Source organism: Gorilla gorilla, chromosome 12 (assembly GCF_029281585.2).
Source record: "Gorilla gorilla gorilla isolate KB3781 chromosome 12, NHGRI_mGorGor1-v2.1_pri, whole genome shotgun sequence".
Lineage (NCBI taxonomy): Eukaryota > Metazoa > Chordata > Mammalia > Primates > Hominidae > Gorilla > Gorilla gorilla.
In genome coordinates this window covers 47,859,673-47,887,155 of record NC_073236.2, presented here as the reverse complement: position 1 = coordinate 47,887,155, position 27,483 = coordinate 47,859,673, and the positions used below count along the sequence as shown (strand labels likewise).

Genomic DNA, 27,483 nt, shown 5'->3' with positions numbered 1-27,483 from the left:
TGCACTGTGTGCTCCAGGCATGTGCTGAGTGCCTGGTCAATCACCAGTGCCCCATTGATCCCAGTCTCCAGAGAGATCATTTAGCGTCACTCCACAGAGGGGGAAACTGAGGCCCAGAGAAGTAAGGTGACTCTCCCCAGTCACAGGGCTGGTCAGCAGTAGGATGGGAAGCTAGTCCCTTGCTCTCTTGACTCCCTGAGCCTACCCATAGCCCAAGGCAGCCAACCTCTGCCTGCCCTGGTTCAGGCCCCGACTGGCCCCTGTGGTGGGTGATGTCTACCTTCCTGGCCTTTGTGCTCCCAGCCAACTGGGATGGAGCCTCCAGCTGGCATGATAGGTTGTAGCTACAGACAGAAGAGTGGCTGTGAGGCTGCCAGGAATCTCACCAGGGTCCCCTCCCAGGGCCTGTCCAGAGTGAGGTCTGGGTACCCCAGGCATTGCCAGACCACAGGATCTGATGTTGACCAAGAGGCCATGGCCACAGGCTTTCTGAGGCTGGCCCCCAGGGAGAGTTCAATCCTACTGTCCCAATTCCTGCCCTGGCCTTACCTCTCAGTCTCACCGAGCCGCTTCATCGTCCCAAACCAGGACCCAAAGTGCTGCTTGGGCTCAAGGTTGTAATTATTTGCAGCCAGCTGGAGCAGCGGACCTCCTTGCTTACTTTGAATTCCTGGGTCCAGAGGGAAAAAGTGGGTGGTGACAGGGACTGGACAGGGATGCCACAGGGGCCCTGTGGGGGTGTTAGATGGGGTGGTGGCCAGTCTTTGCTCATAGGGGACCCCCTCCTCCTCTCCAGTCCTGTCCCCACCTGTTCTCAGAGCTGGCTCAAACAGCAGCTCCTCCAGGAAGGTGTCCTTGGTTTCAACCTGGTACTCCCACCTGCAGGTCTTCCTGGAGTGTCTCCTCTTTCTCTCTGTATCCCCATAAATCTAAGATGAGGGGGATGGATTTGCCCACCACTACTCACCTTATGACTCTTGTGAGGTTGATCTGTCTCCCCTGCAAGGCCAACAGCTGAAGTCCATCAGAAAGGGTCCTCTGGCCCAGAGCCAGCCCCTGCCCACCCCTGTCATGCTGCACCCAGGGTGCAAGCCCCAGATCAGGTCTGGGTGACAGGAGGGGGATAGAGGGGCTGAGGCTCAGGGGCCTTCTAGCCTAACTTGTCTGGAGACAGCTGGGGAAACTGAGACCCCAAGCAGGGAGGTATGGCTCCGAGAGATTATTCTCATTAACCTGAAACATTTTTGCAAGCTGTTAGGTATAGGAAGTCTGTCACAGGTAAGAGAAATGCTTTTTGAGAGCATGAGAGACAGCAGGGTTGTGACAATATTGAAGCACCACTGTGCAGATTCACCAATTGCCACCACCGGGAGCCCCCTGAGAGCCATTGCAGATGCACAGCCCTCCCCTGCAACCCCTGGACCTCCCCATGGTCTGGCACCTAAATGGTTATGCCTCATGGCAGGAATCAGGGCCCTCAGGATGCCCTGCCCACTCCAAAGTCTGCCTCTGCTCTGATTGGTCGCTGACATTCAGATTGTCACCCAAATATAAGGACGTTAGCAGAAAGACTCATTCAATACAAGTGGACTCAGACATAGATAGGAATTGGGTTGCAAAAAGCCCCTTTTGTTTATTTTATTTTGGAAAAAAATTTTATTGTGAAAATTCACATATATATATAGAAAAAAATTCAATCAATGCAAAAGGATAGACAATGAACAAATGAATTCCCCTTCCACTCCAGATCCCCAACTCAGATCCAGACCTCCTGAGCCCACTTTCCCCATCTCATCACAGATCCAGATCTCCTGAGCCCACTTTCCCCATCTCATCACAGATCCAGACCTCCTGAGCCCACTTCCCCCATCTCATCACAGATCCAGACCTCCTGAGCCCACTTTCCTGATCTCATCACCAGTGATTTCTTGGGCTCTGCATTAGTTTTCTATTGCTGCTGCAACAAACAGCTACAGACTCAGTGGCTTCCATTTCTGTTTTATAGTTCTGGTTGCCAAAAGTCCTAAGAGGATCTCACCGGGCTAAAGTCAAGGTGCTGGCGGGGCTGTGTCCCTTCTGGAGGCTCAAGTAAAGAATCGGGTCCCTGCCTTTTCTAGCTTCTAGGGGCTCCAACTTCTAGGTTTGTAGCCTCCTTCCTCCATCCTCAAAGCCAGCAACAGCAGGTGAAGTCCTTGCCCATCGTGCATCACTCTCCCTTCTGCCTCCTTCAACTTTTTTTTTATATTTAGGGGGAACGAGTACAGGATTCTTACATAGTCAAAAAGCTCCTTATAGAGAAGCTCGGAACTTTCAATACAGCTTTGCATTTTTTACCATTTTAATTTTCCATTTAATTTAAATGTATTCTCTCATTTGACCTTCATACTCTGTGGAGAAATATTTCTATTTTGGCTTGTATTGACAAGCTGTTTTCACACAGCCCCCACATCACCCAACCACCCAGCAGAGATCCTCATTCCCATGAAACAGATAAAGAAATTGAGACCCAGGGAGGCTAAGAGTCCTGCCAGGATCATTCACCTTCCAAGCTAAGGAGCCAGTTCCATCCAGACCTGGGTTTGCGCAGCTCCAAGCTCCCCCGTCTTTCTACAATGCTAGATTTAGACTATAGCAATCTAGCAAGTGTGGCCACACAATGGTCAAGTTGGATTTAGATGATGTTCTCTATAAATCCATTCTCCTCTCCCATGTAAGCAAGGCAAAGTACTCCAGGCCATGGGGAGTCCCTGAAGACTCGATGAACTGCAATGGCCACATCAGGAGGTTGCAGGTTGGCCAGAACTCACCGACACAGCAGGAGAGCAGCTTGGAACCTGCAACCCAGCCAAGACCCAGTGCCTTGGACTGGGGGAGAAAACATGCAGCCATTCCTCTCTCTCTGCTGGCTAGAGGGGATTCTGGCTTTTCCTGCCAGAGCCACCCCTTTCCCTCCTCCTAAAGTTGATGGTGGTTCTTTAAGGAAAGGGAGAAGTGCACGGTGTGATAGGGCAGGAAGAGAAGAAAACGGAGGAGAAGAGGGGACTTTCCCATAAGCAGGCAGAAGAAACGGCAGCTGTGTTGTGTGATGGACATGGATGCAGCGGTGTCCAATGTGGGGTCAGCCCTAGAGGAGAGACAGAGAGAGAGACAGACAGTGAGAGAGTCCTGGCCCTTATGATTAACATGGGATCTGCCTGCAAATGCTGTTTAGGGCCATCGCCTCTTCCTGTACTGCTATTTTTGAGAGTGATGCTCCTGAGCCCTATGACCCAGTCAAATTTCATGTCCCCTTGAGCCAGATTCAGTGCTGGGAGTCCAGTGTGATCTGCCTGGATCTTGCTGCACTGAGAATAGGGCAGATCTTGATTCCAATACAGGGGCTGGATATGAACAGGCAACAGCTGGGTTTCTGAGTCAGAAAGACTTGGTTAATTGCTAATTGCTTAGGCGAGTAATTTAATTTTGTTGAGTCAGATTCCTCAGCATTCCTCAAAATGCAGATGACAATACTTATTCCTCCAGGTTGTGGGGAAAATGGAGATTCTAAGCACGATGTCCATTTCACAGAAAGATACCAATTTGGTGGCTTATTTTCCTTTCTACCTTCAGAAGTGGCTATCCCTGCCACCCAAACAGACCCTTGACTCTCAAGTGGATGTCCCATTTGCACAGGGGGAGACCTGACAGCCTACCTTGAGTCTATACTTACCACTTAGTGAGCATGGTATCCGCTCAGGGGCCTCTGTGGGCATCCGTCTCCTCTGCAGCATCTTTCCTCCCCACAGCTGGGTCTGCACATGACCCCCTCCTTGGGTTAGGCCTCTGATCAGTGATGACCTTGGTATGGTGGTGATGGACAGTCTTGGCATCAAATGAGCCAGTTTATATCATCAGCTATTCAACAGAACACTAATCTAGGTGTCACCGTGAAAGTATTTTGTGACATTGTTATGTACATGTTGTTACAAATGTGCATGATGCATTTACTACAGTACAGAATTTTGCCTGGGTGCCAGCCTGAAGTCTGTCTGACAGATCATAGCCATGTTAGTCCAATAGTCACTGGGGCCAATGGATTAAAGTATTTCATCTCCCTTGAGAACTAAAAATAAAATCCTAAGCCCCCCACCCAACTTAGCAGACCCCCTGTTGGCCAACAGAACCTCAAATAAATCTTAAAATTCAGTTCTTGGCCATGACAGGACAGGAGGTCAGACATACCTCCCTGTACCTCTCTCCCTCTTATGGTTTAGACCCAACAACTGAACAGCATTAATGTTAAAATAGAGATCATGAGACTGACAGAACAGATTCTTTGTGGCAACAAGACCCCAAATTATAAACAGGACCTAGGGCCATGCCAGGCAAGGGTTAAGTCTTGTACCCTACTCTTAAAGAATAAACTAGATTCTAACTACCACATAGTTTTTATTTTTCTCTAGCAGCCAAGCAAGCACTGGCTATGAGAGAAGCAAGATTAAAACAATTACAACTCACCCAGTTCACAGACACTGAGTAACTGATCTCCTGCCCCACCGACCTTAACGACAGCTTTCACTGGACAAGGGACTGATTTCAGTAACTTTCTCCTGATAAGAGACCATCCTCCATGGACTGGTTCTGGCCAGTTTTAGAGGCTGTGCCTTTACAGAGGCTGAGTACCTTCATTCCCTGCTTCACTTTTTGATGTGTAGGGCCTAATTATAACACATTTAAATGTCAAGTCTCCACCCCAGAATGAACATGCATGTTTATTCAATATGCATGTGTTAGGACCTCTTTTATGAGTATTCTCATAAAATGATATAGCTCCTCTGATATCCTATTGAGTATGTACATGTAGTCAACTCATTCGGCTCAAATTCCCGTCCTCTCCTTCCCTCCCTGGAAGGGCCTGCCTCTGGCCTTGGCTGTAGGCCACACTTCCCAGCCTGTCATAATGGCCACCTTGCAGGCTGCAAACCTTTATAAGAAATAAAGCTCTCTTTTCTAAATTTATAAAATTGTGTGATTTTTCAGTTGATGCTCTCTTTCTACACACACACACACACACACACACAATTTATACAGAAAGAAATCTGGAGAATATACATGGGAATGGATATTAAGTGTGTGCCACCATGGTGGAAGTAACATAAAGTTGGATTAGGCTAAATTTATTAATGTTGGCCCACTAAACAGAGATTCTGGATTCAGGGTTGTAGGTCAAAGCTTTAGAAAGGGCTCCAAGGGTTGGTTTGATCGGTTACTTGGTTGGTTGCTTGCTTGGTTGGTTGGTGCTTGCTTGCTTGCTTGCTTGTTTGGTTGGTCTGTTGCTTGCTTGCTTGTTGGTTGATTGGTTGGCTGTTTGCTTATTTGTTTGGTTACTTGGTTGGTTGGCTGAAACAGAATCAGAGTTTACCTAAGGTACATAAAGTTGAGATGTCACAACTTCCTTGGTTTATGTGTACAGGAAGGTATGCAAAAACTCAGGGAGACTGGATTTATTATGTCAGACCTGCTCACTCACACTGGAGGGTCTACAGAACATACTTCTCACAACGATCATGAGAAAGAATATTGTGAGAGGAGCCCAGTATCCTGGAAGAGCTTTGAGCTCGTGCTCTCAGTAGGCAAAATGTTACAGCAGCAACTGCAGCCACTGGACTGGGATCTTTAAATAAAATGAGGATAATTGAATCCTGGGGTGGCAGGGAACATGGGCTGTCCTTAATCACCAAAGATGAGGTGGGTGTGGTCACTACAGTGGAAAGCAGTGTCAAAGCAGCAGTCAGAATGGTTTGACTCACAGAAACCCATGGCATTGTGTAGTCCATGGTATCCACGGGGAGAGCTAATGGGCTGTACCAAAGTCTTAGTTGTTCTTTAAAAAATGAAGAATTCTAGGTCAACTGAATAAAAGACTAACTCAAATTAATGAAACACAGATCTAAACCCTCAATCAATTCCCAGACTTGAGCCAGTTCACAGGCCCACAACCCCTAAGTGAAGGGGAGGCTGGGTGATCTTGGGGAAGTACGCTGCTACGTTGCCAAAAACTTACATAGTTAATCTTTTTCCCAGTCTTCCCCAAAGGGACCTACAGCCTTCTACCAGGATGACTGTGACTTAGAGAAAAGAAAATTCTCAGATATTTGGGGAATTACTGGACACTGGCTCTGATTTGACAGGAATTCCCAGAGACCAAAAACATCACTGTGGTCCACCAGAGTAGGGACTTATGGAGGTTAGCTGGTGGATGGAGTGTGAGCTCATGTCTGTTTCACAGTGGATCCAATGTGTCCCTGAACCCACCCTGTGGTTGGAATAGACACATACTCAGCAACTTTCAGCATCCCTACATTTGTTGTTTCACCTATGGACTGAGGACAAGTATGATAGGAAAACCCAGTTATGAGCCACTAGGACTGGTTTCACCTAGTAAAGGAGTAAACCAAAAGCAAGAGTGCATTGAGTATTATGTAAATGCTCTCCAAAGGGTGGCCTTGGTAGAGAAGGATTTCAATAATCAAGCAGATAGGATGACCTGTTCTGTGGACACCACTCAGCCTCTTTCCCCAGCCACCCCTGTCATTGCTCAATGGGCTCATGAATACAGTGGCCATGGTGGCAGGGGTGGAGGTGATGCCTGGGCTCTGCAACATGGACTTCCACTCCCAAGGTAACCTGGCTGTGACTCTGAACCACCTCCATCATAGAAGAGGCAGTGTCTTGTTCTCACTGAAACAGACACTATGTATGAGAATTTCCCCTCCTACCCTCAATGTTCCTATCACCACTGATAAATTGTACTTCATAAAAATCACACTACTGTCTGGACTTACAGAGTGCCTTATCCAACTCATGGTCTCCCACACCAGTTGGTTCTCATCATCACTATTACCCCTAGTGACACACCAGCAAAATTTTCATTTCCTGTCCCTCAATTTTATGCTCTGCTGGTCTAGAAGTCTTGGTCCCAAAAGGAGGAATGCATCCCCCACGATACAAAGAAATGATTCTACTGAACTGGAAGTTAAGATAGTCCCTGTCCACTCTGAGCTCCTCATGCCTCTGAATAGACAGGCAAAGAAGGGAGTTACCATGCTGGCAGAGGTGGTTGATCCTGACTACCAAGGGTTAATTGCTTCTACTCCACAGAACTAAGAAATAATACTTCTGGAATACATGGGATCTCCTAGAGTGTCTTCAGTGCTACCTACTATCATGCCCTGTGATTAATTTAATGGAAAACTACAACAACCCAATTCGGGCACAGCTGCCAATGGCCCAATTCCTTCAGGAAGGAAAGTTTGGGTCATTGCCCCATATAAAGAATCAAGACCAACTGAGTTGCTTGCTGAAAGCTAAGGGAATACAGAATGGGTAGTAGAAGAAGGTAGTTATAGTTACTAACTAGGAACATGTGACTAGATACAAAAATGAGGACAGTAATTGTTGTGACTTTGACAAGGGAGACAAGGCAATTCAATGGGGAGTGAATAGTCTTTTCAAAAATGTCCTGGGACAGATTGATGTTCACATGTACAGACTGAAGTTAGTCCCCTCCCTCACACCATTTATAAAAGTTAACCCTAAATGGATCAAAGACCTAAATATAAGAGCCAAAAGTTTAGTACACGTAGGAGAAAATATGGGACTGAGGCTTTGTGACCTTGGGTTAGGCAATGATTTTATAGATATCATACCAAAACCACAAGTATAATAGAAAATATAGATAAGCTGTACTTCATAAAATTCACAAATATTCCTGTATCAAAGTAGACTTTCAAGAAAATGAAAAAATAATTACAATGTGAGATAAAATGTTTTCAAACCCTATGTCTAAGAAGAGAATTGTATAAGAATATGTTTGGGCCGGGTGCGGTGGCTCACACCTTGTAATCCCAGCACTTTGGGAGAACAACGTGGGTGGATTACGAGGTCAGGAGATTGAGACCATTCTGGCCAACATGGTGAAACCCCGTCTCTACTAAAAATACAAAAATTAGCCGGGCGTGGTGGTGCACGCCTGTAGTCCCAGCTACTCAGGAGGCTGAGGCAGGAGAATCACTTAAACCCGTGACGCAGAGATTGCAGTGAGCCAAGATCGTGTCACTGCACTCCAGCCTGGCAACAGAGTAAGACTCCGTCTCAAAAAAAAAAAAAAAAAAATATATATATATATATATATACATGTTTGAACATTCACAAGTCAATAGTAAAAAATAAAATAACACAATTTTAAAATGGGGAGACAATCTGAATAGACATTTCTCCAAAGAAGATATACAAGCAGCCAATAAACATGAAAACATGCTCAATCTTATAACTCATTTAAACAATGCAAATCAAAACCAATGAGAAAGCACTCCACATCCATCAGGAAGGCAATAACTAGAGAGACAGATAACAGTAAGTGTTTGTGAGAATGTGTGGAAACTGGACCCCTCGACGTTGCTGGCAGGAATATAAAATGATGCTGTCCTTTGAAAAGCAGTCTGGCACTTTGTCAAAAAGTGAAACACGGAGTTGCCATATAATATAGCAATTGCACTCCTAGATCTGGAGAAATGAAATCATGTGAAAAGCTTGTATGTGAATGCTCAGAGCAGCATTATTTAGAACAGCCAAAACGTGGAAACGACCTAAATCCCATAAACTGCAGAAGAGATAGATAAAATATGGTGTAGGTAAGTAACAGAATAGAAGTCAAACATAAAAAGTAACAAGCTACTGATACATACCATGAACATAAATGAACCTTGCAAACTTTGATAGAAGCCAGTCACATAAGACCCAGTGTTGTGTGACTTCATTTATATGAATGGTCTAGAATAGGCAAATCCATAGACTGAAAGTGATTACGGATTTCCTAGGGCGGGGCAGATCAGGGAAATGGGCAGTGGCTGCTGATGGGTACGTAGTTTCTTCTGGAGTGATGAATGTTCTAAAACGATGGTGATGGATACACAACTCTGTGAATATATACAAACCCCTTGCATGGTACACTTGAAATAGATGGGCTGGATAGCATGTAAATTATATCTCAATAAAACTGTATAAAAATAAAGAGAAGCGCCCGGAAGTGCTGACTTGGAGTCGGTGAGAAGGCGGCCACGGCCAGGCCTGGTGCCTGAAGAGGAGTCGGAGTCAGCGGCTGTAGAGGCTGTGCGCCACATACATCTGCAGAACTTCTCACGCTCTCTGCTTGAGACCCTCAATGGGCAGAAGCTGGGTGGGCACTTCTGCGACGTGACTGTGTGCATTCGTGAAGCTTCGCTGCGTGCGCACCGCTGCGGGCTGGCAATCGGCTCGCCCTCCTTCCAAGACAAGCTGCTGCTCGGCCACTCTGAGATCCGTGTGCCTTCGGTGGTGCCTGTGCAGACGGTGCGACAGCTAGTCGAGCTCCTGTACAGCGGTTCGCTCCTTGTGGCAGAGTGAAGCCCTGCAGGTACTCATGGCTGCGTCGGTGCTTCGCATAGACAGTTATCGACGAATGCACGCAGATTATCGCACGCGCTCCTCTGCACCCGCGAGCACCTCTGCACCCGCGCCCCTGCCCACCCCTGTGCCCCCGCCACTCGCACCTGAGCAGCTGCGTCACCGCCTGCGCCACCTGCTGGCTGCGCACCCCCGGGGCACCCCGGTGCCGCGCACAGCGGTAAGCAGCGCCAGCCCGCGAGTTTGCAGCTGCCTGCGCCCCCGACACCTGCCAAAGCCGAGGGGCTTGGTGCCTACCCCTCACTGTCCGCGGCCCCTGACGACCGAGGTGACAACGATGACGAGGAAACTGACGATGAGACCGATGGCGAGGACGGCTAAGGTGGCGGCCCGGGAGAGAGCCAAGCACCTCCTTCCTTCCCAGACTGTGCTGCCGGCTTCCTCACTGCTGCTGCTGACAGCGCGTGCGAGGAGTTCCATGCACCCACTGGCCTCTCTGACTACAGTGGTGTGGGAGAGATTTTCTTCTGGGATCTGGGGCAGCTGAGGACGTATTTCCAGACAGCTATGTAACCGCTTGGCACGACAAGGATGGCGCTGTCCCCGAAGGCTGTCCCACTGAGACCCCTGTCCAGCCCGACTGCATACTGGCTGGACCCCGCCCGCCTGGCGTGAAGACCCCAGGGCCGCCTGTCGCACTCTTCCCCTTTCACTTGGGTGCTCCCGAACCACCCGCACCACCCCCTTCAGCACCATCCGGGCCAGCCCCTGCGCCCCCACCCGCCTTCTACCCCACACTCCAGCCCGAGGCAGCCCCCGGCACTCAGCTGTGGGAGGCCCCGGCTCCCTCTGCTGCTCCCACCACGGCCCCCTCAGGCACCACTGCTCGCACTCCAGGTGCCGAGCCACTTGCCTATGCGTGCGGCCACTGTTGCAAGACGTTCAGCTCAAGGAAAAACTACACCAAGCACATGTTCATCCACTCGGGGGAGAAGCCGCACCAGTGCGCCGTGTGATGGCGATCCTTCTCGCTGCGCTACTGCCTTTTCAAGCACATGGTCACGCACACCTGCGTGCACGCCTTCCAGTGCGCGGTCTACACCAAGCCCTTCACGCAGAAGAGTTCGCTCAATATGCACATGCGCACTTACCGGCCAGAGCGCGCGCCCTTCCCCCGTCTACTGCAAGGTCTTCTCTCACTAGGCGCTGCTGGAGCACCACCTGGCCGCGCACCCCGCGCCCTGATGGGGCTGGGGCCTGGTCTCGCCCACTGTGGATCCGCAACCTCCCGCACAGGCGGCCACGCCCGCTTTCCCACCAGTAGGCCACGCTCCCTCCTGAGCGCAAGTCCTCTTTCTCCCTTCACCCCTTTCTCCATACGCCCAAGTCCGCCTTACTCCTCTCCTCCATGTACTTGAACCTTCCAGGTGGTGCTGGGCTGGGGCTGGGCCTGGGACTGGGCCTGGGACTGGCTAGGGATCAGACCACCTCTGAGAACTAGACCATTTCCGGCCTAAACCAGGCGTTCAGGCCCTTGGACCTGGCCCAAGATTTGACTCCGGTTTTCGCCCCGCCCTCTCCTGGGGTTGGGGTGGGGACTGAGGCCGCTCTCCTGCTCCAGTGTCGGGCTGGGCAAGGTCCCTGGCTCCCTACCCAAGCCATCACTCCCTCATGGGGCTCCTAAGGAGGCTCAAGTGGACCCATCATATATGGGGGCTGGTCCTCGGGACCCTCACTCTAATAAAGGAGTGTAGGCCATGGTGCCTAAACAATAAATAAATAAATAAATAAATAAATAAATAAATAAATAAATAGAAGCTCTAGTTCACAGCGCCCATGGGGCCTAAACAAACAAACAATTAAATAAATAAATAAATAAATAAATAAATAAATAAATAAATAAATAAATAAAAGCTCTAGTTCATAGTCCCCTTGTGTTAGGTGTGTCCTATGACCAGCTTTTGCCAAAGGGAGACAATGGACTAACGTGAGCCACTTCCAGAGCTGGCCCACAAAAGCCTCCAATGCCTTTCTCACACTCTCCCCTTCTACCGATAGATGCAGGTGGGAGGAGGTCCCAGAGATGACGGAGGCACCTGATGGAAAGATTCTGGGTTCCTGCATGCTCACGCAGAGGGGAGCAGCCTCTACCCTGAACGCCCAGCCAGCAACCTCTGGTGGGTCCAAAATATAATGTGAAGTCAGTGAAATCTGGGGGAGTCATCTGATATTTCAGCACATGTAACTGATGTATCTGCTTAAAAACTTGGCCGGGGCCGGGCGCGGTGTCTCACGCCTGTAATCGTAGCAATTTGAGAGGCCAAAGCAGGCGGATCACTTGAGGTCAGGAGTTCAAGACAAGCTTGGCCAACATGGTGAAACCCCATCTCTACTAAAAATACAAAAAATTAGCCAGGTGTGGTGGTGGGCGCCCGTAATCCAAGCTATTCAGGAGGCTGAGGCAGGAGAATTGCTTAAGCCCAGGAGGCGGAGGTTGCAGTGAGCCTCGATCGTGCCACTGCACTCCAGCCTGGGCAACAAAGTGAGACTCCATCTCAAAAGAAAAAAAGAAAAAACACTTGACCAGGGGCAGTGGCCCACGCCTGTAATTCCAGCACTTCGGGAGGCTGAGAATGGTGGATCACCTGAGGTCAGGAGTTCGAGGCCAGCCTGGTCAACATGGCAAACCCCATCTCTACTGAAAATACAAAAATTAGCTGGGTGTGGTGGCAAGCGCCTCTAATCCCAGCTACTCAGGAGGCTGAGACAGGAAAATCACTTGAACCTTGGAGGTGCAGGTTGCGGTGAGCTGAGATCACACCACTGCACTCCAGCCTGGGCAACAAGAATGAAACTCCATCTCAAAAATAAATAAAATAAGTAAAAATTTAACCACACTGTTAGCTAAGTATTTTTTAGACATTTAAACCCATTTAAACCCAGCCATTTTGTCTCAGAAAATTTTGTTCCTATGCAATGTTTGATTCTGTGCTAAATGAAACATTTAAATCAGAATTATACCAATCTTTAAATCTTTTTGCTAACACAGTATTTTCCAGGGCATTTTTTTTTTTTTGTATTTTTTTTTAAAGCAGCTGAAACAGGCACTTGTTTATTTCCCCAGAAGGAGGCAGAATGGGGTCCTTGGGGAGTCTCTGTCCCAGCCTGGTGCCCCGGACAGGCAGATCTCACTTCCAGAAGAGCACATTCCAGAAAAGTAGTCAGCAAGGGTAGAGGCCCAGGGACAGCAGTGGGAAGAGCAGGGCGCCTTAGGTGTGGTGCTCCAGCACACCCTGGGCCAGTGCTGCCAGGAAGAGCTGCCAGCCCTCGGCCAGTGACAGTGGTGCCTCCTGCAGCTCCCGCCACAGGAATGGGCTGCCAAGGAGCGTGGTTGCCGGGCTTGTCAACACCAGCAGGGCAGCATAGAGGGTCCAGGGCCCAAAGGCTCGGCGAGCACAGTGGCAGCACCATAGTAGCAGCCAGCAGGAAGTCCAGTCAGAAGTTGGTGAGGGCGATGCAGCCCAGCTGCAGTACTAGGTAGATCAGGGCTACCAGCTTCAGAGCCATCCAGCCCCTGTCTGGGACCTGTGTGCTTACCACCCTGTGCTGGGGGAGGGGGGACACTAGGGTCAGGGGCCCCCCTGAGCTCCTCAAGGCCCACTCCGGCCTCATGCAACAGCATCCACAGTTGCAGAGCCTTGAAACCAAGGACCAGGAGCAAGAAGCTGGTGGCGGGCATGTAGAGGCCGATGGAGACGAAGCGGGACAGAGTGGGGAGCAGGTAGAGGAAGAACAGCTGGTGCGGGTGTTCCAGGAGGTGGTTGAGCTTGCAGAACATGCCCTCCAAAGCCTTGCCCGCTGCCACCAGGTCATACTTGTACTGGCGGAAGCTATTGATGCGATGCGGGTTAGGGCCTCCACATGGTAGCGCAGGAAGAGGCCATGGGAGGCCTGCCACAAAATCATGAGCAGCAGTGTTTGCAGGCCCTGCAGCAGTTCGTCCAACAATGTCCAGTCCTGGGGCTGCAGCTTACCCTGAAGCGTGCACAGCAGGCCCACTTTCTGGCAGAAGGTCTGGAAGAGATTGAGCAGGTCAAGGTTGGGCAGCTGTCCATGGCAAATTTTATTCAGACATGTTAAAACCTTGATCCATTTTATAAAAATAAAGGATAGAAACCCAATTCTAACTCATCCACTTTATTTTTTATTTTTTTTATACAGAGTCTTGCTCTGTCACCCAGGCTGGAGTGCAGTGGCATCATCTCGGCTCTCTGCAACCTCCACCTCCTGGGTTCAAGCCATTCTCCTGCCTCAGCCTCCTGAGTAGCTGGTATTACAGGCATGCCTCACCCATGCCTGGCTACTTTTTGTATGTTGGCCAGGTGGGTCTTGAACTCCTGGCCTCAAGTGATCCACCTGCCTCAGCCTGCCAAAGTGCTGGAATTACAGATGTGAGCCACCATGCCCAGCCTCTAGCTCATCGACTCTTATTTTTAATTCACCAAAACTATTTTATCAGGATTTTTTTTTTATTTAAATGACTCTGTTTTGGGCCACATCAAAATTAACTGACTACAGATTCTGCTATTGTAAGTTTTCTTTAGGGATCAGTATTTCTTTAAGTCAACTTTTCAGGATCAAATTAAACACAACAAAATATTTTCCAAAATATTTTTCTTCCAACAATTTTTAGTCATCATAAGTTGTATCACATATAGTTTTAACCGTTATCCATTTTGCGTGGATTATTTGTATTATTAATCTTCACTATGAGAATTGAAATATCTCTAGTCAAAATGGTGGGGTCAAACCATTCTACTTTTTTAGTTTAGAGATTTAAATTAGTCTTAGCTTTTAGGAACATGCTGCTTGCCTAGAAGTCTCCATAAACCCCTGTGCTGGCCTTGCCCCATTGATGAAACAGAAGAGGGTTTTCTCAGAGCTCCTTACAAATTACAGTCAGGTGGAAGCCAACACATCACTTCCTATCATCCTGCTTAGGCACTGAAAGCAGCCTTCCTATTCACATATCCTGGCTGAGAGCCATGACTTTTTCTCTCTCTTCAATGAATACATACCAAGAAAAGAGAGTCTGTTTTAGACAAATAAATTCCCAATTTATCTAAGGGTAACTCAGTTCCTCCCCTTCATCTTGCAGTTCAGTGTAGGGAGACAACGCTGGTCTTCACCCAGGATTTTCATACTTCCCTGTTTCTTAAGAACAGAGGGCTCGGTTTTATCCTCGGCAGCAACTTGCCAAGCAAAAAGGCTACCGCTCCTAACTAACCTACCTTGTAGCTAAGGTGACCAGAACAAGTCCAAGCTAACTGGGCATGAGCAGAGGCACTGTGAGGGACTCGCAGAGGCTGTCTGCCTGGAACTCACACAGCTGAGCAGGTCTTGGTCCTTCCTTCTCTCCTCTTCCTATCTCTGAAGCACAGCCCTCTGGGGTCCAGAGACAGCATTGAGGACAGAAGTCAGCTACTGAGACTCTGGGACAGCAGGACAGGTGCTGGCTGATGGCTATGGGGACAGCCCGGGTCAGCATGGACAGCCACCTCCAGAGTTCTTTAACAGGAGAAAGAAAGCACTCTGTCTTGTCTATGCCACAACTGTTCTGAACTTTCTGCTGTGTGTAGACAAATCTAACCCCAGCTGAGGCACTCACTTTTCCCTGAATCTCTGTGAGCTGGGACCAGTCCTGCCCTTCCCTGGGACACACGCTCCTGCAAGAGGCAGGGGTGTAGGTGACCGGCATGACTGTAAAGATCTGGGGCTCTCGCCGGTCCCACATCCATGGCCACTTCTAATAGTCACAGAGGCTCAGTTTCCTCCTGGGGAACTACTCCCTTCCCCCAAGTCCATGTGGTTAAGTAAGGTTGGCTTACTTCCTGGTTGCAGGAGACAGGAACCGTGGGACACGCGCTGGAGGAACCACTGGTGCCATGCAATGTGCTGTGCAGTGTGGCTCTGGTGCACCTGCTGCCTGGGGCCCATGCAGACCCTGTGTGCATGTGTGGCCATGGGCATGAGGCCCAGGCATCCCCTTCAAGGTTCACGCATGCCCACTCATGAGGAGGCCCAAGGTTACCCCAGAGCACATCCCACTCACCCACCAGGTATGGAGGGAGCCAGACAGGTCCACACTGAGACTTCCATATGCAGTTCCAGTCCAACCCCTCATTAGACACTTGGGAAACCCAGGCCCAGAGAGAGGAGGGGCTGGCCCAGGACACAGGACATGGGCAGAGTCCAGTTACCATCTCCTAGGCCAGGGCTGAACCATACCCCATGGGGTTGCTTTGGGAATCGGAGCCCCTAAAATCCTGCAGACCCTGACTCACTTTTCCCAGGAGAGGCCATTTCCTCTCAGCATCCCCAAAGGTGCATACCCACAGGCACGCACAAGCTGACATCACAGGGGGTGACTAAGGGTAGGATGGGAGGAGAAGTGGATCCTGGGGAGGTAACAGGGGGAAAGAAGAAAGAGGCTGAGGCAGCTCTGCTACAGACAGCAGCATCCAATCACCAGCACCATGACCAGGGCCCATAGCATGGGAAGGGGAGAGATGCAAAGAGGCCAGGCTGGGGTCCCTAAGGTCCCCTGGGTCAGCCTGGTCTGGTGCCACCTCCACGGCAGTCAGGGGAAAGCAGGGCCTGGGGTCCTGTGTCCACTGCTCTGGGCACCTTCAACCAGGATGAGCCCCCTAGACTGAAGGGGCTACAGGAAAGAAGACCTCAGTTTCCTTCCCTACATACTGAGGTGCTTGGCGTGGGTCACCTCAAGAGTCCCACAGGCTCAGAAAGCCTCCGTTGCCCCAGCTCTCCATAGGTGACCCACTGTGCTCCAAGGTTCTTAGAAAATGCTTTCTACCCCTGGAGTTCCTTCTGAGCAGAGAGAGGCAGGGTGGTTGATGCACTGAGACTTGGAGCAGCAGAGCATGAACCACGCATCCCTGGACAAGGGCAAAGACCCCAGTGTGGGAGCCTCAGGTCCTCCTACTGTGGAAGTGGAGCCGGGGCCACCTCCCTGGATGTGGTGAGGAAGCCTTGGAAGTGTCTGGACCCCAGGCCAGTGCTGGCAGTAGGAATAAGAGGGTTTTCTGATATTTCTCTCAATCCTCTTGGATTTTTGCCCCCTGGGATGTGGGGGCGTGGATTTGCCTTGCAAGTTGTGTTGTGGTTTTCCTTCTTTGGATGCAGTGCAAGCTCTGGCCACCAGGGGAAGACATGTGCCCACTGTGTTCTGCGGGAGCACCTGAGCCAGGGAAGAGCCAGGGGTCATTCAGGCCATTCCCCTGCCTCCAACCTGACCTGCATTTCCTATTGTCAGCATCCATCTCCACAGTCCGAGCTGGTCCGTGGTAGGATGTGGGAGTGATGGGCTCCAGATCCTCTCATTTACTCATTCAGTCATGATACCCAGAGCACTTACCTTGTTCCAGGGCCTGAGTTAAGCTTGGGTGCTGCAGTGAAAAAGACAGACACGGTATGGTCCCTGCCCTCCAGGAGCGCACCATCTGGAGGGGGAGCGGGACCAAGCCACAAAACATATAAGTGGGGAAAGGAGCAAGTGCTGTGTCGAAGTAAAGCAACTGCTGCAGGGGAGGCTGGGGGCCACTTCATGGTGGGGGGATCTGAAAAGGCCTCCCTGAGGTGACAGTCATGCCATGAGCAGAATGACAAGGGGGAGCCAGCCCTGCAGGCATTTCCAGCACAGTGTGGGGAGGTGGAACTGTGCAGGGGCTCTAGGACAGACATTAGTTTGTCCAGAGAAGAGCTTAGAAAGGGGGACAGCGTGGCTGGAGGGAGCTGGGGGGAGAGCAGGGGAGGGAGGGAAGGGTGGAGCAGATCCTGGGCCAGGTCCACTGTATGATGGCCCCACTGCTGTGTGGAAACACTGCCCCACCTGTAGCTGCCCATAACAACGGGCGCTCACTATCTCTGTTTCCACAGACCCAGGCCCAGCCCAGCTCAGCAGGGTGCTTCTACCACATGGTCTCTCAGGGGGCTGGACTGAGGTCTCCTCTGAGACTCAACTGGGGCAGGATCTACTTTCAAGCTCATTCATGGGGCTATTGGAAGGATTCCATGTGGACTGAAGGGCCAAGTTCCCCTCTGTTGCCCTCTCTGGGTCCTAAGCCACAGGAACCTCCCCTTAGGGCAGCTTCTAACAGAGCAGCTGCTCCCCAGAGCCAGGGCTCAGAGAGAGGAAAGGAGAAAGAGAGGAGGGAGAGAGGGGGGAAGAGAGAGCTGAGAAGATCTGAGAAAATGTCAGCCATGGTTACTAACAACTAAAGCTTGGAGGAGATATCCCATCACTTTTGCCATATTCTGTGATTAGAACAGGGTCTAGTCCACACTCAAAGGGAGGGCGTTGCACAAGGATGTGTATCCCAGGGGTGTGGATCACGGGGAGCCATTAGTGAGGCTGCCTACTACATAGGCAAAAAAGGTACTTGGGTTTTAATGTGGATATAAAGAGAAGCCACTGGAAGGATTAACGGAGGAAGACAATATATGAAATCATTTAACTTCAACCCAGCATGGCCAGAAGGAGAAATGACATTTCCAAGTTCACATGGCAGCAATCCAGGCCTTCCACAGGAGCTGTGTGGAGGTGGTATTGCACATATGGAGATGTCATGGAGTAGGAGGCTGAGCAGTCAGCACGCCTGAGAAGCATTTGGGGTCCTCTTATCAGATGAATTTGGGATAAATCTGTTTTCTGACCTGAGTCCTACTTGCACAGCACATTGACTTTGCGAAAATTCATCACCTTGCATGTTTCATCTGTGCATTCTATTTTCTTTTCAATTTAATACCAGAAAATTAGAAAAAGACTTCTGGGAAATCTTTAAACCTCCAAACATGTGGTTTTACCCTCTATCTCTAAGGATGGGAGGGAAACTCTGCCAGTGTCTGGGTTGTAGGTGGAGTAAAGAAACTTGCAGTACCCCGTCTCTACTAAAAATACAAAAAAATTAGCCAGGCGTGGTGGCAGGCGCCTGTGGTCCCAGCTACTCGGGAGGCTGAGGCAGGAGAATGGCGTGAACCTGGGAGGCAGAGCTTGCAGTGAGCCAAGATCACGCCATTGCACTCCAGCCTGGGCGACAGAGTGAGTCCGTCTCAAAAAAAAAAAAAAGAAAGAAAGAAAGAAAGAAACTTGCAGTAAAGTAAGTTTGATGAAAAACAGGTAGTCCCAGACCAGGATGGAAGGATCTAGGTGCTAGGAGGAGTAGGTCTGCCCCGATGGACCCAGAGCAATTTCCTCCCCCAGCGCTGTGATGCGGGCCTGGAATTTAACACTCGTTTTGAGTGTTCTCTGGGCCCGTTGCTGAGGCAGCAGCACACTTTAGATGACGAGAGGGTGGCTTCTCCTGCATTTGGTGAGCCTGGGGCTTTGGAACCCTCTTCCATTATTTATGTGAGGTGGACATCTTTTTCCTGTAATGCAACTGCATTCAGTGCATCCAGTCACCAATATGCAAGAAAGACAGAGACATCCATCTGATAAAGGAACCCTAAGCCCAGCCCACTAAAAGACTCTGACTCTTGGTTTCATTTGCTTTCTTTTCACTTTTCTAATCAATTATTGGCTTACAGAGACCCCCCCCCCCCCCCCCCCCCCCAGGGTAGGAAGTCATAGGAGAGAGAACATCAGTCTAGAGGAACTGGTTGGACGGGGCAAGAGGTGGAGGGCAGACTGGGGCTTCTCTCCAGTCTCTCCTGGATTCCAGGCTAAAACCCTGCACACTGTGCTTTTGGGGCCATAGACTGGCTCCTGGCAGCCCAGGAGAGTATCCCGCAGCCCCTGTTCATCAGCTGCCTTCCCTTCCCAGGTGAATCTGCACCAGGCCTGTCATCTCCTCTATGGCCAGCCTAGTCCAAACTGCTTTTATGCACAACTCAATTCTAACACTTACTAAACAGAGTTAGTGCAGACCCCACAGGTTAAGGGCTCAGCTCCATAAGGCTGCCCTCACTTCAGACACCAATCACAAGCCCCAGGCCTCTCGTACTTCTGACTGGCCAGCTTTCAATGGAGGGTTTGCATAGCCCCATCCCCAGGCTCCATGATTAGCTGGAATGATGCACAGAACTCAGGAAAGCACTCAGCTTCCTATCACTGGTTATTATAAGGGACACTACTCCAGAACAGCCAAGAGGAAGAGATGCACAGGGCACCATGGCAGGGGGTGCACAGAGCTCCTATACCCTCTGGGCACAACACCCTCCCAGCACCTCCCTGTGGTCACCAACGTGGGAGCTCTCAGAACCCAGTTACCTGGGGGCTTTATGGGGGTTCCATCATGTGGCATGATTTATTAAATCACTGGCCACTGGTGACTCACTCAATCTCCAGCCCTCTTCTCTCCCTGGGGGTGCAGAGGTCGGACAGACTGTTTCAACCCTCTCATCATGTGTGTGGTCTTTCTGACCAGGGCCACCCTGAAGCTTCCTAGGAGCCTACCAAGAGTCACCTCAGAACAAAAGAAGCTCCTGTCACCCCTACAGGTCTCAGAAAACTGCAAGGGTTTAAGAACTCTACTGCCAGGGACTGGGGACACAGACCAGTCACATGCTTATAATATCACAAAATCACACTGAGAGAGCAAGACTGAGCCTCTCGGAGACTCTGGGGAGACACTGATCAATCCCAGGATGGACGCACACTCAGCCCTCAGGGTCCGTGGGGGACTGATTCCAGATCCCCAAGGATACCAAAATCCACAGAGACTCAATCAAGTCTCTGATAGAAAATGGTGTAGTATTTGCATATGACCTGAGCATATCCTCCTGTGTACTCTCAATCATCTCTAGATTCCTTATAACACCTAATATAGTGTCAATGCTATGTAAATAGTTGTTACGTTGTATTGCTTTTTTATTTTTATTTTTTTATATTTTTCACCTGAGATTGGTTGAGCCCATGGACTGAATATATTGAGGACCACATGCAGAAAACTATTTTTACTTGAGTTTTGTAGAGGATGGAATAAATATTTCAATCACTTTACTATCACTATCAAAGACCACCAATCTTAAATCACCCTAGAAGGTCAGCATATTTGTTGATAATGGATGTTTGCTGCTTCCTTAGGAGGCAGCACCAATGTGCTGGCAGGAGGACAAACAAGGCATGAGTTTCAAAAGGTGAGGTTTCTCCAGGCGCAGTGGCTCAAATCTATAATCCCAGCACTTTGGGAGGCCGAGGCAGGAGGATCGTTTGAGCCCAGGAGTTTGAGACCAGCCTGGGCAACATAGCCAAACCCTGTCTCTACAAAAAATACAAAAATTAGCTGGGCATGGCAGTACAAGCCTATAGTCCCAGCTACTAGGGAGGCTGAGATGGAAGGATCACCTGAGCTGGGGAGGCAGAAGTTGAAGCAAGCCGTGATCACACTACTGTACTCCAGCCTGGATAAGAATGAGACTGTGTCTCAAATAAGTAAATCAATAAAATTTAAAAATAAAAGGTGAGGTTTGCTGTCCAATGCTGGTCCCAGCCAAGTATGACCTTAGCATCTGCTTTCTGCAAAGTCCCAGGTCCCCACTTGCCAAGGACAACAGTTCCCAGAGTGACTGGCCTCAGAAAACAAGGTGTCTGAGGGGATGATCAGAGGAAGGAGCCTGGTGGAAATTGGACAGGGAAGGGCTCTGTCCATGAGGTGGCAGTCGCCCATAAGCTGTGGTGTGGGAGGAAGCATAGGGAACCTAGGTTGGTGCTGGAGACAGCATTTCCTGGTCCTGACTTGGAGGAGTTGTTAACCCCGACATTCCTGACTCCTCCTTTGAGGAGGCTCCTGGCCTGCAAAACTCACGGGGTTATTGTGAGGGTCACCTGGGATGATGGGTTTGGATGCACTTTGTGAATGACACAGTGGGCCTTCCTCTTTCTGTCACTGGCCCTTTGACCTTGAATACGAATTGCCGGGGATCTCCAAGTCTCAATGTCTAAATGTCTAAGCCTGACAGGGTATGAGCTGCTGCAATGGAACATTCTACAGTGCCCCCTGGAAGATTCCCTGCTTCTGTCTGCACCTGACATAGCCCCTACTCCTGTTCCCCAGCCCGGAGAGCTCGCCCAAGGGGCACCCGGGTGGTACTGAGCCTACCTTCTCTTTGGAAAAGGTGATGACTTCCTCATTTCAGCTCTCCATCTTCCTAGCTTGCCGCATGGAATTCCAGGGCTCTGGCACAGCATTTGCTGGACATGAGAGGGAGAAAATCTAGGGCAGGGATCTTCCCTGGGGTGGGGGTGAAGGAGTATCCTGGAAACTGGGTGTCAGGAGTGTGAGTCCCGCCCAGCTGGCCAGCGCCCTGTCCCCATGACACTGCTGGGTGCACATCAGTCCTCCTGTCTCCTGCACAAGCTCCCTTCCAAGGGTCGCTTTCCAGAGTGGCTACAGCACGGTCCATGCTGTCATGGGTGATGGAACAGCCCTGGAGGCCAACATACTGCTGTGTGGGGAGCCAGGGAAGACACTGCTCTTTCCCATCACCTTTGAGGTCCAATGAGCCATCACGTCCCTGATCTCCTCACCCAGGGCCTGCACCCTCCCACCGACCTGTGCAGGGCCCAGGCCACCTGACATCAGAGCTGCCGTGGGCAAAGAGCTATAAAACCAGAGGAACATACCAGCGTCCTAACAGAGACGCCTAGGCTCACAGGCAGGGTTTATACATGGAAGGAAATCCCATCTGGGAGGAACCTGAGGACAAGTAGAGCCCAAAGGTAGAAAACGGGGGCCTGAGACAGGATCACATGCCTCGAGATCTGTGAGATTGCCGGGTCACGCCATGGTTTTAAGCAATCCCACTCTCTTACTCCCCAGGAAAGGCATCACCTTCCAGGCCCTGCCAGCCCTGGACACCCCTAAGCCATGTCTGAGGCCCATGTCCTCCTCCACAGTCGCCAGAAGGGCCTTACCACAAATACAGAATATCAGTTTGTTCTTACAACACCATGTCCTCCAAACAGGATGGCCTCTGATTCTCACAACCAAAGGCATTGATTCTTCCCAAATATATTTGTTCCTTACAAAAGGGGAGGGCATCATCTGTCTGTGCCCTATGGGGGAAGGTCTGGGGCGTCCCAGGAGCCTGGGCTTGGGGAAAGGAATGGGTCAGCTGTAGCTTTTACTGAGAGCTGGCCGTGGCCTCTAGGAAGGGAAAGGATCAGGGAGAGAGGATGACAGTGGCTTGCTGCCCTGCCATCGTCCTGCTTCACTCACTTGCATTTGTAAAGTTACCTCACTTTTAAAAATTGTTTTATTTATTTATTTATTTATTGAGACGGAGTCTCACTCTGTCGCCCAGGCTGGAGTGCAGTGATGCGATCTCAGCTTGCCACAACCTCCACCTCCCCAGTTCAATTGATTCTCCTGCCTCAGCCTCCCGAGTAGCTGGGATTACAGGTGCCCGCCATCACACCCAGCCGATTTTTGTATTTTTAACAGAGACGAGGTTTCCCCATGTTGGCCAGACTGGTCTCTTAACTCCTGACCTCAGGTGATCCACCCACCTCGGCCTCCCAAATTGCTGGGATTACAGGTGTAAGCCACCACGCCCAGCCTTTTATTTATTTATTTATTCATTCATTCATTCATTCATTCATTCATTCATTCATTCATTCATTTTGAGACGCAGTTTCGCTCTTATTGCCTAGGCTAGAGTGCAATGGAACAGTAGGTTGGAATGCAATGGTGTGATCTCGGCTCACTGCAACCTCCGCCTCCCGGGCTCAAGCGATTCTCCTGCCTCAGCCTCCAGAGTAGCTGGGACTACAGACACCCGCCACCACACCCAGCAAATTTTTGTATTTTTAGTAGAGATGGGGTTTCACCATGTTGACCAGGCTGGTCTCGAACTCCTAACCTCAGGTGATCCACCTGCCTTAGCCTCCCAAAGTGCTAGGATTACAGGCGTGAGCCACCTCACCCAGCAGAAAAATTGTTATTTTTAATAGACTGTCATTAGAAAGACAAAGCAAAAACCCAATGAACAAATGTTCCAGGGCTTGTAAAAGTGAAAATGCTCAAAAAAGAACAAGCCCCATGCCCTGGGCCTCTCAGGCCTCCCCCATTGCCTGGAGATGCATTTGGCAGGAAGCGGAGTGGAGGAGGCTGTGAGCCTTAGGGGCCGAGTCTCCCCATGGAGCATCCAGGGAGAGTGAAAGACAAGAGGCTTCACATATCCCAAAAGTGGAACTTGAAGGTTTGGGGTGGGCAGCCCTGAGTTCAGAAGGGTGGGGAGAAATCCATGCCCCTGAATATCTTGGTGGGGCTCAGGTTTCCCTGTGCCCAAGACCCCACGCCCTTCCTCACATAGGCTAGGGGAGAAGTGCTCCCTGGTTCACAAGCTTGGGGAGGGTGTCAGCTCCCACCAGCTCCCCTCGCCTGTCTCCATATGTGTGTGTCAAAGTTCTCCAGAGAAATAGAAGCAATAGGATATATATAGACATATAGATAAGAGGAGATTTATTACGGGAACTGGCTCACACCATTATGGAGGCTGAGACGTCTCACAATCTGCCATCTGCAAGCCGGAGACCCAGGAACACCGGTGGCATAATTCAGGCTGAGTCTGAAGGTGTGCGACCCAGGGAAGCCGACAATATCATTCAGCATGAGGCCAAAGGCCTGAGGACAAGGTGAGGGTGGGCTGGGGAGGGAGACTTCAGTCCTCAAGGAAAGAGAGAGTCTGCTCTTCTTCTGCTGTCTTGCTCTGTGTGGCCCTTGTGGATGGGGTGAGGCCTGCCCACGTTGGTGAGAGAGATCTTCTTACTCCGTCCACTGGTTCAAATGCTAATCTCTTCCAGAAACACCTCACAAGCACACCAGAAACCAGCTATCTGGGCACCTCATAGCCCAGTCAAGCTGACACTGAAATTAACCATCACACCACGTGGCACACTCTGGGGCAGCAGGGAGTACAGCACTCTTGGCTCTGCACAGGGAGGTGGTAGGGACGGGCCAGGAGACCAGGACTGTCAGCATGGCTGTGTGGGCTTTGCTCATCTACCTTTGCCAAGTGAAAATGTTCCCAGATCCCCATCTTTTCTTTCCACGTCAGCCTGGGAGGATGCACGAGGCTTGCAGCCAGGGGTGCCGGGGCCTGGGCATGTGGGCAGGCACTTCAGCTCTTGGCTGCTGGACATTGTAGCCCTGCAACCTTGCTGGGCTTTGCTAAGGGTACCCTCTCTGCTGTCACTCACCCCAACAGGAGGTGGCCAAAGAGAGGCGGGCAGAAAAGGAGCTTGGCCAAGCAGCCTTGGAAAGGAGTTTCTGTGTATCACTCATGACCTTCTCACCACTAGAAAGGCATTTCTACATCGGAGTGGAAGGAAACTGCTGTGCTATGGGAGGGAATGGATCCATACAAAAGAGCAGGGAGGAAGGGAGGAAATGTGTCCAGTGCCAGAATTTTGTGTCATTAAAGGCACTTGCCAGTGTTCTGCTTTTGGGATTGCCCATTTTGACAGTTTTGCGAGTCAAAGAACTGCCCATTTTTTGGTTCTTACTGTGTGGCAGGCACTATGCAAAGGGCATTAGCACACAGGGATGTGCTTCCTGCAGCAGAGCTGGAAACACCTCTCAAACACTACCTTCAAGAAAATTCAGTGTCAAGCAGCTTGAGTGTATTATCTAAGATCACATGTCCTGAAAGAATTGGGGTTCAATGCAGAATTCTGTATCATAAATCATAGGGTGTATTTGTATTTCACATTTTAAATTTCTGGGTGTTTTTTTTTTTTCATTTTTCACCATGCTTTCTACCTTGAACCACTTTTCCTTGGGATTCTTGGCCTTCATTACTTGGATATTTTTGATTTTTTTTTCTTTAGACAGGGTCTCACCCTGATGCCCAGGCTGGGGTGCAGTGGCACAATCACGGCTCACTGCACCTTGGCCTCCTGGGCTCAGGTGATCCTCCCACCTCAGCCTCCCAAGAAGCTGAGAATACAGGTGTGTGTCACCATGACTGGCTAATTTTTGTATTTTTTTGTAGAGATAAGGTTTCACCATGTCGCCCAGGCTGGTCTTGAATTCCTGGGCTCAAGTGATCCACCCCCTTCAGCCTCCCAAAGTGCTAAGATTAGAGGCGTGGGCCACCAAACTCAGCTGATGCTTTTGATTTTTTATAGGTTTTAACATAAATGGTTAAAGAATACTTCTTAATTGTTTTTGTTTTCGTTTTTGTTTTGAGACGGAGTCTTGCTCTGTCACCAGGCTGGAGTGCAGTGGTGTAATCTCAGCTCACTGCAGCCTCTGCCTTCCAGGTTCAAGCGATTCTTATGCCTCAGCCTCCCGAGTAGCTGGGACTACAGGTGCGTGCCACCATGCCCAGCTAATTTTTGTATTTTTAGTAGAGACGGGTTTTCACCATGTTGGCCAGGCTGGTCTGGAACTCCTGACCTCAGGTGATCCACCGGCCTCGGCCTCCCAAAGTGCTGGGGTTACGGGCGTGAGCCACTGAACCTGGCTTCTTAATGTTTTAATAATTACACATGAGGTAAATATATTTACTTTGTGTAAACTTCCCAGAAGAAAAAAATAAAGATTTCTCTTTTAAGAAGCAGTGTTTGAATAGTTTCTAGTAACTCATAAAAGAATTTTGAGTTACTTAAATAAGAACAAAAACAAAAACTAAGCATGTATTTATTTAGAAAATGTTGAGTCATTAGAATGTTAAAACACAACATAGGTGTGGAGAGGTAAAGATATTTGATATTAGATTTTAGGTTTCTTTATCCACAATAAGTAGCTTTGGTTTCTGTCTATATTACTATCTCAAGCATGACCTGGTTATTTCAGTAGTCTAACGGAATTGGATCATTCAGCTAATCAACATGCAAAATATACATAGCTTGAACAATGTGGTCATTTCATACAAATATATCTTTAGCTTGTTCAATTTTTAATCCATTACATTGATCTAGTTAATATCTCTCATTAGTAGGATAATGCGGTCAAACTTCCTAACACTGGAGTCTTATTATTATCCTGCCTTAAGGTATATTGTGTGGGATCTCTTACAGCACAAAAAGTACATGTAATGATTATTTTTGTACTCAAGAACTGAATCCCTTTAGGTAAGTTCCGAGGGAGATGAACTATAAAATAAATCTCATTTTATAATATAAAAAGTATAATAAAAAGTATAGTTTTAAAAAACTGAGGCTAAGAATGATATTAATAGATTCTATATAATGAAAACATTTTGCTGAATCACTTAATAATTGCAGATTATCTTAATTATCTTGTAATAATTGAATACTTTATAGATCTAAGTATTTCAAATTGTGATTATGTTATTTGGCTCATAGGTAGGAAATTACCATTAAGTTCAAAAGTATCACAGAAAAACTAAATTAAAATAAAAATATTCATTTGGATATATACATGCTTTAGATATTATGGTGTATTGCATACGTTTTCATATATATGGTGTTATACCAGAAGCATTATTCAACCGTTGGCCTGTTTTTTTCTGTTTTTTTTTTTTTTTTTTTTTTGAGATGGAGTCTTGCTCTATCGCACAGGCTGGAGTGCCCAAGATGGAGTGAGGTGGCACGATCTCAGCTACTGCAAGCCCCGCCTCCTGGGTTCAGGCCATTCTCCTGCCTCAGCCTCCCGAGTAGCTGGGACTACAGGCACCCGCCACCACGCCCAGCTAACTTTTTTTGTATTTTTAGTAGAGACGAGGTTTCACCCTGTTAGCCAGGATGGTCTCAATCTCCTTACCTCGTGATCCACCCGCCTCAGCCTCCCAAAGTGCTGGGATTACAGGCGTGAGCCACCGCGCCCACCCAACAGTTGGCCTTTTTTAAAAAATCTGAACTATGTTCAGAAAATCTTTCCACCGCAGTGCACAGAGATTGATTTCATTTGCATAACAGATGGATGAGCCATATTATAATTAACTGTTTAATTACCCTGTTATCCAGTTGTGGATATTTAAGTCCAAACATTGCAGTAATAAATATGCAAGAGTGCCTTTAGACACATCAGAGAATGTAGCTCTAATTTAGGGATGTAGAAGTAAAATTGCTCA

At 49.2% G+C, this 27,483-nt stretch overlaps 1 protein-coding gene, 1 long non-coding RNA gene and 1 pseudogene across 2 annotated transcripts; 1 reads left to right on the top strand and 2 right to left on the bottom strand.

The window, feature by feature from the left end:
- Window positions 1–1,653: 1,653 nt before the first annotated feature.
- On the bottom strand, window positions 1,654–8,720 carry LOC109025174 (uncharacterized). The gene is made up of 2 exons (XR_002004428.4): window positions 3,710–8,720; window positions 1,654–3,124 (listed from the first exon to the last, which is right to left on the bottom strand). It is a non-coding gene; the product is annotated as an uncharacterized lncRNA (long non-coding RNA).
- Window positions 8,721–8,894: 174 nt separating this feature from the next.
- LOC101143668 (zinc finger and BTB domain-containing protein 45) lies at window positions 8,895–11,025 on the top strand. Its single transcript, XM_063695468.1, is given in 8 exon segments — window positions 8,895–8,898; window positions 9,107–9,419; window positions 9,421–9,462; window positions 9,464–9,503; window positions 9,506–9,608; window positions 9,611–9,931; window positions 9,934–10,589; window positions 10,591–11,025. Coding segments are annotated over 8 exon segments (1,557 nt in total). The 3' UTR covers window positions 10,669–11,025.
- Window positions 11,026–12,611: 1,586 nt separating this feature from the next.
- Window positions 12,612–15,217, bottom strand: LOC101143300 (glycosylphosphatidylinositol anchor attachment 1 protein-like; annotated as a pseudogene).
- Between the last annotated feature and the right edge of the window lie 12,266 nt (window positions 15,218–27,483).